The sequence below is a fragment of the Symsagittifera roscoffensis genome, chromosome 2, assembly GCF_963678635.1.
Source record: "Symsagittifera roscoffensis chromosome 2, txSymRosc1.1, whole genome shotgun sequence".
In the NCBI taxonomy this organism is placed as follows: Eukaryota; Metazoa; Xenacoelomorpha; order Acoela; family Convolutidae; genus Symsagittifera; species Symsagittifera roscoffensis.
In genome coordinates, this window is record NC_087063.1 from 22,409,649 (window position 1) to 22,420,980 (window position 11,332).

At 34.4% G+C, this 11,332-nt stretch overlaps 1 protein-coding gene across 1 annotated transcript in view; it reads left to right on the forward strand.

Moving 5' to 3' along the window:
• Positions 1-11,332, forward strand: part of LOC134839745 (ral GTPase-activating protein subunit alpha-1-like) — a 328,394-nt gene that overhangs the window by 184,123 nt on the left and 132,939 nt on the right. Inside the window, exons 11-16 of the mRNA XM_063855368.1 lie at positions 4,695-4,724; positions 5,357-5,618; positions 5,871-6,050; positions 6,413-6,622; positions 7,077-7,283; positions 7,511-7,636. Of these exons, the coding sequence (XP_063711438.1) occupies positions 4,695-4,724; positions 5,357-5,618; positions 5,871-6,050; positions 6,413-6,622; positions 7,077-7,283; positions 7,511-7,636 (1,015 nt within the window). The remainder of the gene's footprint in view (positions 1-4,694; positions 4,725-5,356; positions 5,619-5,870; positions 6,051-6,412; positions 6,623-7,076; positions 7,284-7,510; positions 7,637-11,332) is intronic.

Sequence of the window (11,332 nt, forward strand, 5' to 3'; positions counted from 1 at the left end):
TGTTTACTTGCGTTCATTGACTCTTTTCCAGCTGTTGGCTATTTTTATTTTTTGCGGCTTCATTGTAGTGGATATTATCTCTGTCGGTTTAGTTTCCAAACTGTGTATAGACTTTATATATAGCACTCATGGATAATACGTGAGCGGTTATAGCATTTTCCTCAATATGATTTTTTGCTGTTAAATTTTGGTTGATTTTCAGCTTCTTAGGTGTCAGCTTTAATTCTGTCAGCTTTTTTACCTCAATTTTTTTTGAATGCGCGAATGACAATAAATTTTAATTGTTCAGAATTCAGCCGGCAAGGACGGAGTTTTAACAAATCAATCATTTCAACATAAAAAACTTGATTATCTTACCATTGCGATCAGCAAGGTTATTGCAATTGGGCACTACACTTTTTTCCGGTAAATATCTTTGTTCGCAGGATCTCCACGTTAGAAGAACTCCAGTTTCAGGCAATTGAACAGCTGTAGTTCTGGGTCTAGAGTTACTGAAGTGATACTGGGTCTACAGCTGACGAAATTTATAGATTTTTGTAGGCCTTATTTGTTTCTTCCCAATTTTTGCCGACTTTATTGCTAGTAGCAGTTTATTCAATTCAATTGTTTAATTCAATTTGATTTTGAAGATCGTATTTATAGTTTATGGATTTTTTATTTGACAGGCTAAAACTTTTAGCTTGAAAAGAAAAACTATTTTTTTAATTTCTTTTGCATTATATTTCAGTTTTTAATGCGCAGTTTGTGGTATTTTTTCGTTCTAAAAATGTGTATAGCTAGCTTTAAGCAACTCAGCGTCATAATTATTTTTGAGCCATATCATTTTGAATGCATTCGAGGTTATGAACCAGCGTCTTGGTCTAATTTTTTCAAACAATTCTTTAGTTTCCAGAAATTGTTGTTGCTACTTTGACTTGTCGGTTTTGTCTAAAAAGGAGATTGGCGGGTGTTGCGCGAGATTCAAGAGTGTGCTTGGTTGAGGCTGAAATGCTTTAAACGAGCTTTTGTGTATCTTTTTTTCATTAACGGGGGTCTTTTTTCTTAGTTTATTTTTGGTGTGGTTCAGCTTTCTTATCGTTGCTTATGAACGTAGTGAAGAACGCTTATATAGGTCTTGATGGTTTTCTGTTTTTTTTTCAAGAAAAAGTGTTAAAATATTGATGCACTTAGGTCTAATGCACTTTTTGAGTTAATTGAAATTCATCTGCTGAAAGTGACGTAAATAGCAAACTCCAAATACGAACGTGGAAATGGCGCGAAAAAACGTGAACGATTTCTAGTTTCGAAAGTGGAATTTATTTTTAAGATTTCCCAGCGGATTAAAAACTTAACCTGTTGATTCAGTTTTCCCAAGTTGGGTTAATGTAATCAAAAAAGCGCGAATCATAAATTGTTATAGAAATTCATAGAGCCTAAATGGCATCTATTTTTTTCTTTGAATTTCGAAAGTTGAAATTTTTTCAAGAAAGTCAGTGTTTTTTTTATGTTTGCTCTTTTCTAATCTTCGATTGGCTATGTTTTTAATGTTGTAGTTAATTGGTTTTGAAACAATTGCCACAAAAAGTATTTCTAAATTTTTAGCCGACGATTTGTACCACAGAGCTTATTTAATTTTTTTTTTCGTACGAGCCAGTTTATCTTTCAAGCTTTGGCATTCATATTTCTATCGCAGTTGTCGTGAAGCTCTCTTTCCTCAGTTTTTTTGTCTTTCCAGTTCTTTCTTGAGTGGTATGTATGCACTTTTTGAGTTCAATTCACAACTTCATCTGCTAAAAGATATGTAAGTTGCGCTCTTTAATTCCGAACTTGGAAGTTGTTAACGAAACGAAACGTTAACGACTTTTATATTTTATATCTTAGGTTTCCGGTGGAATCAAAATTTTACCTATTAGTCCAAATTTCTCAAATTGAGTTATATTAATTTGAAAATTGTCAATCATAATTGTTTCTTGAAATTCAAAAAACAAAGGCCATATTATTATACTTCGAAGCTTAAAGCTTTTCAAAAATATGTCAGTTTTTGTCTGTTGACTCTTTTCCATCTATCTGTTGGCTCTGTTCTTTAATTTCATTTAATTTTTTCCCCAATATTGAGAAGAAAAGTGCTATTAAAAATAAAATTAACCAGCAATTTGTTTTAAAAGTCCATGTAAATTGCAAAAATCATGCTCATATAGCTAGATTTTTGCCAGTAGACTATTATGGGAAATTGTCTCATAAAATTAATAGCCCTTGCGATAAGCAAGGGTATTGGAACCGGGTACTAGACTTTTTTTCCCGCAAATAACTTTGGTCACATATTTAGTACATATTTATAGAGAAGTTTGCAATGGTATTTTTACGCATATGCACCTTATGCAGCGTACTTGTTTTGCTTGTATAAGTCTTGCATTGTAGCGGGTATATGCAAAACTTTTTATGATTTTTACTGAAAATATTTGGGCTGTTTTTCAGCTTATTAAGTGTCGGCTTTTTTGCTGAATGCTTTTTTTTGTATTAATTTGGTTCCAGTCGTTTTTACCCTTGCGATAAGCAAGTGTATTGCAATCGGGTTCAAGACTTTTTTGCCGTCAAAAACTTTGTCCTCAGGACTCAATTCTGGACTCTTTCACCTCTCCTCCTCTTCGCAAATCCTACTCCACTCGGTTCAAATATCAAGCATCCTGTTCAAAATTTGCTTTCTATGTTGGTTGCGATTTTTCCAACTCGATTTTTAAATTTTTTTGTGACCGTTTTTCGGCTTTATAGTCTTCGGCCTAATTTATGTCGGCTTAGTGGCCTAATTTTTTATAGTTTCAAGAGAAACATTTTTTAATGCTCACCTCTGGATTGCACGAATTGCTAAAAGTCTTAACAGAAATTATAGTTCAAGTTTTTCATGACAACAACTTATTTCGGCTTTTTTTCGACTGAGTAAGTTTTGGCATATATCATATCGGTTTAATGTCCGCATATTGCGCCTTTCGATAGACCAAAAAAGTTTGCGTGGGCGTGTCTGTGTTTTGAGGGTGAGGGGGATTTAATAGCTTCTTACTAACTTTAAATTTTTTCGTTTTCTTTTGTTTTGGTTTGATCGGTTTTGGCCCATATTATATTGGCTTCGTCGCCTCAGGGGGACTTAATAACTTCCTATAAGTCTTAATTTTGTCTTTTTTTGGCTTTATTTTTTAATTTTTTTTTCGGCTTTAATAGTTTTCGTTCAATTTTATATCGGCATAGTGGCCGCATTCTGTTTAGTTTGACTCGTGAATAAAGTTTGAGTGTGTGTGTGTATGCGTGTGTGTGTGTTTGTTTGCTTGAGGGTGTGGGGGACTCGAAATGTTCGAATTTTTTCGACTTAATGGCTTTCTTGTTTTGTATCGGAAGTGGTGCGAAGCTCAAATTCGCCTATGTTGAATTATTTCATCTTTGATAAGGTTTATTTTGAAATTTCAAATCACTTCTTCGACCTTCTTTGAAGAACGTTAGAATAAATCATAAAAAAGTTTTGTCATATTTTTTTGGGAATTTTTTATCGAATTGTTTTATCAGTTTAATAAAACTTCGGATAATTTCCTCGATACTTCATGATCGACCTTCTGTTATTATCATTATTTTTCAGCGAATGTAATTAAAGTCATGAGTTTATTAGCAATTTTTTTGGTATAATTTTCGATCAATTTGTTCGTCAATTATTTTTTTGTTTTAAGTGCTTTCTAGCATCTATATTTTTTAGAACGATCAGTTCTCGTAGCAAGAGGTTCGGTTTTAGAAGGCCTTAAGTGCTATCAGATCTCAAACTACCGTTAAATTGTTTAATTTCATATTTTGCTTGTAATTTTAAGAATTTTTTTTTTGAAAATAGATTTAGTTTGTTTGCGCTATTTGTTACTAGTACACTTAATGTTTTTCTCTCCTCGCTTCCGTATAGTGTTTGTTTTTGATTTGCAATTAAAGTGTAGGCGGTTAGTGTGATTTAGGTGTTTTTTACCTACTAAAACTTCATGATAGCGAAAAAAGATAAAGTGGATGAGTTTTTTCGCCAGCATTTTCTTTTGGATATTTTTTTTCGTCTTAGTTTGTGTGGACTTCCTTCAGAGCAATTTTACGTCCTATTTCCTGGTGTGACTGAGAATTTTTGCTTGCTAATCGATTCAAATTAATGACACATCGAACTTTGAAAAAAAATCATGTTTCAAGATTTTCTGCTTATAAAAATCCCACATGTGATTTTTTGGGACCATTTATCCTGTTTTTGTCTGCATAGTTACCGTTCGGTTATTTTTTAATGCTAGTTCAATGCTGGTTTTTGTGTTCTGTCACAGATTTTCATCAAAAGGATATTCTGTTTGAAGCAAACATATAAAAATTATGCGTGTTGTTTTTTTGGCGTTTTTTCAATATTTTCAGGATTTGATGGCTTTATGTATCTCAAGTTGTGCGTAGCTAAGCTTCGCCTCTGTGTTTAATTTTTCTTGAGTACGTTGACCGTTTTCCAGCCATCTGTTAACTATGTTCTGATTTTTTTTAAATTTCAAAAGCATAACCAGATGCGGATGGCTCAAATTGCGTAATTCACCCAAGAAAGAAGTTCAGGCAGTTAAATTAACTTGTGATGCATCTGGAGTATTTCAATTTAGTCATTCTAGAGTTATTTCATGGCTTTGCGTTAAATGTTCTTTCGCTTCAGCTTTTTCATGCTTCTGATATTTCAGGCGACGACGTACCATTACAGCATCTGAAGGGTTTGTATACACTTTCAAATGAACTGTTTTCCTTGTTTGTAAGGCTGTTTGCAATTAAGTGATTATCTAAGCTTGAATGAGTTATGTTATATCTAAATCATCGCAAAGGATTGGCGCTTTAAATTTTTTTAACCGTCCCTTTCCAACACTGCTAATTTTTAAACGTTCAAATGTTTTAATTTGCCGGAAAGTTTATTGTTTTGCGAAATCATTTAATAACCAGTAATGGTTTTGCCCCGTGTTTTTTAATTAGCTCAAATAACCGGAAAGCTTAGGTATCATTTTTTATTGGCTCTGAATTGCTGAATAATCAGTATTGGTTTGTCCAGCATTTTTCAAAATACGTTAAGGTTGCATGGCTGGCTGAAATATCGTCGCTTCGCGTCAATTATCACTAATAGTTAGCTTGCATCTTAATTTTTTGTTTTGTTCTTACGTGGTTACTTCAATTTATGTCATAGACTTGTAGTTCATCGAATCATTGAAAATAAACATTCAATCAAATATCATCATAAAATGCGTTGATTTGGAAATAGTGCTGTTGTCTGAATCGTTTTAGAGTGTGAATACGTCAAAAAAAAGCCGCGTTAGTGCTTAAAGTGTTTGCCTGTCACTCGCTTTTATGGTTTCAGCGAGGTAGATTCTAAATCAGGGGGAACTTGGCGATCCCTGCCGACCCCTTTGTTACCTTCTGGAGCTTCGGGGAAGAATCTTCTCATGTCCCAGACTAACAACCCAGTGTCTGGCGCGGTATCCCCTGGCGAAGTGTCTTTGGCTGCCTCTGGAAACTTCGGTGCGGGCCATCAAGTGAGAGACGAGGCAACTATGATTGCATATCAGGTGCTGACTTCAACTAAAGAGAATATCAACATGTGTCTGGAGATCTTGAGACAGGTGAATGATCTGCGAAATCTCTCTTACAATACCCCTCATCGAAATTTAAAAACTTCAATTTTGAACTTTCATAGTTTAGGAATGATTTTTGTTTTCGGCTGTTTTTCCACGTTTTGGCAGCCCAGTGGAATGTATAATGGGATCGTGAACAATGTTCAAGCTCCCTAGCCTGTGATTTTTTTCAAGGATCAGTCGGAATTGGAATCAAAATGACAAAATATTTTGTTTCCAAGATTTAGCGTTGATTTCCAGGCGCTGTTGTTGCCGCTGGCCTACTCAGACACAACGCACAGTGTGATCCAGTTGCTCACCTCCTGGCTAGAGTGTCCAGATGAGGAAAAACCAGAGTTTGTAAAGGATAGTAGCAGCAGTAGATTGGACCACACCCCTTCTGACTCAGAGGTAGAGATGGAGGATGCGGCTGGCTTTGCGGTGAGTAGTTCAGTAATTATTACTTTGTTGACTATGGTGGCTTGACTATGCAGTTTTACAATTTGTCGAGGTTTATTTAAAGAAATGAGAGATTGGGTTATTTCAGTGATGTTGGTTGACTTCTGTTTGGCATGAATATGGAAATGTTTCGCCAATTTTTCGTGAGAGCTCCGCTCAAAAAAGTAGCAGAGGCGCATTCCAAGAAACTGCAGGGTCGTTCAAGAAAAAATTGATGTTTGACTTTGAAAAGGTATAAAAGAGAGAACTTTAGGCGGCGCAGTGACAAAATTTTTGCTGTCTTTGGAGAAAATCTTCTCAGTTTGCTTGAAAAATAAAAATGTAGACCGAGTAGTCTTTTTCAGAATCAGCGAAGTTCGGGCGTGGACCAAAGGGCGGCTGCAAACTCCAAGTCAGGAAGATGCATCTCAGTGGTCATGAATCCTCCAGCCAGCTCCCTAGTGCACGACAACCTAAGAGCAGGAGTGCAATGCTACCTGCAGTACCTGTTCAGAGCACTGTCTGTCGTATTTTACATTCAGCATAAGAGTGATTCGCCAAAAATGGACGCCGCGGTTAGAGCAATCGAATCAATTTCTAGTTAAACCTGGTACAGGGACTGATCTAGGATGTTCTCGAGAGAGGAGTGGATTTTCGACAAAAAATGGATTTCTGGTTGTATTCTCGCTTGGTGGAAAAAAAAACAGACCAAAAGGGCGTTTTTAGGCTCATGGAAAATTTTGACCAAAGTCGCTATTTTTTGGCGCTCGCTCCGCCTCAAAATTAGTATATATTGGCGCCCAAGGCACAAAATTTCCGGGTCGATAAGCCAAAATGAATGTCTTAAAAAAACCAAAGGCGTCCGCCCCTCCCCCATCTAAATCCGCCATTGATCTGGTTTATAATTTTGAGGTTATCTCACTCTATGTCCGAAATCATAAACAAACCATGAAAACTGAGTATCAATATCATGACAAATTTTGAACAAAATGAATTGTAATGTTATCTCAAGGCTGCATGTGGTTTCAGCTACAAGAGACGCGTACCAAAGTGGTGCAGATGTTCAGGAAAGTGACAGTGACAGCACAGGGCAGTATGGCTACTCACCCCTTAGTGCAGGCACCTTCCACCTGGTACCACTCCATTCACACCCTCTTCAGGGCCACTCAATTCAACTTCGACAACAATCGACATCTCATGCCAAGCAACGAGCAGTTTTTGTCTAATCTAGTCAATGTTAGTCGGCAGAATGTTTGATAAATTAACATAAGTGCGGTTATGTTTAAGTTTGTTCTATAAGTTTTTTTGGTAAGAGGAGATAAGGCTTAGTTTCTTATAACTTATTTTGCATAATTTTATTTATGTTTAACCAAGTGGGTTTGCTTGTGGGACTTTCAAAAGAGCCGACCTTTGATATGTTATTAAACAGTAGGAAAAAGCTCTTACTTTTGTGTGTGTTGTAGACGTTGGTGGTGAATTGTGTGATGTCCAATCTGTTTGTGAGGATGGACACTGCCATCTGGGACAACCTTTCTCTCCTCGTCTCATCAGTGGCTCACAAGGCACCTGTAGTCGTCGAACAGTGGGCTGTAAGTAGATTTCAGTACAAATTGTGCAAAGTTACACACCGACGAGCATCAAATAGGAAGAGCTGATAATCTTTCTGGTTTCTAAATTTTGCCTTTGTTCTCCTTGGCCTTTTTCATTATAACCCGACAGAAAAGTTACAAAAAATATAGCCCCACTGGAGTAATGTTTTGTAATATAGCGGGCTATTTGTTTGGGGGATATAATGGGAAAGAGCTGCTTTTTGGTTAAGAGGTTTAGGGGCGTGAACTTTCGCTTCAAGAAATTGGATTTTAAGAGTCTGTTTGCGTTTAATTAAGAGTCAGGAACGTACTGAAGATTTATATTTTTATTTATTATTTATATAGGACGCGATGATTTTTTTAGGATAAGTGTTAAAATATTAGTTCAGGCTCAAATATAATTTTTTGCAGTTTGACTTTTGGCTTTTTAAGTTCAGTTCATTTCCTTTGTTAAAATACACTATCGAACAGCGAAAGTGCATAGATCACGAAAATTTGATCGACTTCTAGTTTCGAAAGTGGAATTTTATTTTTAGATGTTGCAGCGCAATAAAATTTTTACTGAGACTCCAGTTTTCTCAATTTGAGTAAATTTTATCAAAAACGTGTTTGTCAATCACACATTTTGTAGAAATTCAAAGAGAAATTCAAACGAAAATAATCATTTTACAACTTAGCATAATGTGTACACCAGTTTTGAAAAATCGAAAAAAAGTTTCGGAAAAGCTTACGCGCTATCTAAATTTTGTTTTTGGTACCTGTTTGGAAAGAGGGCACATAGATGCAAAGATGTTTTTTCTAACGTGCCAACATAACCTATTTCGGTCGTTTTGTGATCTTTATGTCTTTAGTTGCATTCAATATTTGCATATAATCCAGCAATAAATTGAAATCTACGCTGATAATATTATTACGGACTGTTGTAATGTTTTATACCATCTAAACGGTTTTGACGTGGTAAGCTTGAAATTAACAAGTAGTTTCACCTGTGATCTTTTTCGCAAATTTATGAACGCGTAGGCAGTTGGCGAAATAATCCGGCTCCGAAATAATTCAAATGTTACTTAGGCGAGCTGTTTGGTCTCGCTACTGGACGATAATTTATATAGGACTCTTATATAATTCAGATCTCGTTGATTTTTTTTTTTCAGGAAAAAATTTTGATTTTTTGTGGTTTGATTTTTGATTTTAATGAAGGCAAACTCCACTATCGAACAGCAAAAGTATAAAGGTCGCGGAAAACTTGATCGACTTCTTGTTTCGACAGGGGATTTTAATATTCCATTTTCTCGGCAGCTTTTAAATTTTACCTATTTATCTAGATTCTCAAATTAAGTTGATTTTATAAAAAAAAGCAGCAAAGATAAATTATATTCAAAATTCAAATAAATTTTCAGGCATATACTTTTTCTTTAAAATCCGAAAGTTGAAGTTTTCTATTAAAAAATTAAGTCAGTTTCTTTTTGTTTTCTAGAGTTCATTACTATTTTTTAACTGTCAATTTGATAAGTTTTACTTTGCATAACGTATGGGCGAAATTTAAAAAAAAAACAGTTTTCTTAAGTTTCGAAATCCAGATATTTATCTATTTATTCAAGTTTATTATTGTTACCTGATTTTGTTTGAAAAAAAAACACCCTGTTCTCAAGTTCTTTTTTCTAATGTGTCGAGCAGTAGCCGAGATTTTTAAGAGTAATGCACATAGTGAAGACTCTTATATAGGTCTTGCTGATTTTTTTGTTTTTTTTTTTCAGGAAAATGTCTTAAAATTTGTTCACGCTCAATTTCGATTTTTCGCGGTTTGACTTGTGATTTTTTTAAAGTGCAGTGCATTTCTATTATTAAAAAGAAGGCAAACTTCTTTATTGAGAAGCAAAATTGCATAGGTCACGAAAAACGTGATCGACTTCTAATTTTGAAAATGGAAATTAATTATCTGATTTCCCAGCGAAACGAAAGTTTTACCTATTTACCGAGTTTTCTCATATTGGGTTAATTTTAACAAAAAGTGTCCATCATAAATTGTTCTACAAGTTCAAAGAGCTTTAAGGCCATCTAATTTTTTATTCGAAATTAAGAAATGAAGATTTTTGAAGAAAAAAACAAGTCGTTTTTTTTTTGTTTCCTTGCGTTCTTTACTCTTTTCCAACTGTCAGTTGGCTATGTTAGTGAGAAAACAGTTAACGGAGAACATTTTTTTTTCGCTCTTAGTTTTGTCGGCTGATTGTCGACTGTTGTTTCGAAAATCGGCATGATACGAAGCCAAGCTTTTCCTAGATTTTTGAATATCCAATTTACTCTAAACAAAATGGAATATGTGGCTATCTTCAATATTTTATCGAATTAGTTCCTCAACTGCCCTGGTTTTAGGCTACTGAATGTGTACTGCGTATTTCTTCAAATAAATTTTTTTAAAACTATTTGATAAATTTCTGAGAGCCATATGATATTTCGCCCAGTGCCTTAGTTAACCAAGTTTTAGTTGAGCGTTTGATTTAAAGTTTATCAAAATTGTTTTCATGGCTTTTTGAAGAATTTTGAAAGGTTCAAACTTAAAGAAAAATCTCAAATTCACAAACATGCTTTAATATTTTTTTATTCAAATTTGATTTGATCCCTTGAAATTTGTTCTTAATTGTTTTCAGGCTCAAATTTACTTTTTCGCGCTTTGATTCTTTTCTTTATTAAGAGTCGATGAAGCTTGCTCAGACTCTTATGTAGGTCGCGACGATTTTTTTAAAAGTTGTTTTTTAGAAAATTTCTTAAAATTTGTTCACTTTCAATTTTGAGTTTTCACGGTTCGACTTTGATTTCTTTTTCCGTTCAGTTCATTTCCTTTGTTAAAAGGAAGCAAATTTTACTCTCGAACAAGGAAAGTATAAAGGCCACGAAAAACCTGATCGAATTCTAGTCTCGAAAGTGGAATTTATTTACGGAATTTCCCAGCGAAATAATTACCTATTGATCCATATTTCTGAATTTGGTTTAATTTTATCAAAAAAGTGTCAATCATAAATCGTTCTAGAAACTCAAAGGGCTTTAAGGCCTTCTTATTTTTTTTAAATTCGAAGATGGAAATTCTAGTCAATGTTACTTTTTCCGGTTACTTGCGTTTTTTGAGTCTTTTCCAATTGTCTGCTGGCTATGTTTTTAAGTTCAGTTCAATTACTTTGTTATAACACCACTTTTGAACTGCGAAAGTGTGTAGTCCACAAAAACCTCGATCAATTTCTAGTTTGGAAAGAGGAACTTAATTAATAAGAGTAATGAACGTAGTGAGTACTCTTATATAGGTCTTGCTGATTTTTTAAAAAATATTTTTCAGGAAAAAGTCTTAAAATTTGTTCTCGCTCAATTTTGATTTTTTGTGGTTTGACTTGTGATTTCTTTTCAAGTTTAGTCCATCTCCATTCCTGAAAGGAAGGCAAACTCCACTATCGAACAGCAAAAGTGCAAAGGCCACGAAAAACGCGATCAACTTCCAATTTTGAAAATGGAAGTTAATTAACAGATTTCCCAGCGAAATAAATATTTTCCATATTGATCCAGTTTTCTCAAATTGGGGTAATTTTAACAAAAAAGTGTCCATCATGAATTGTTGTACATTTCAAAGAGCTTCGAGGCCATCAATTTTCTTCTAAATTCAAAATTTTAAGGTTTTTGAAAAACAAGTCCGTTTTTTTTTTTCAGTTTCAG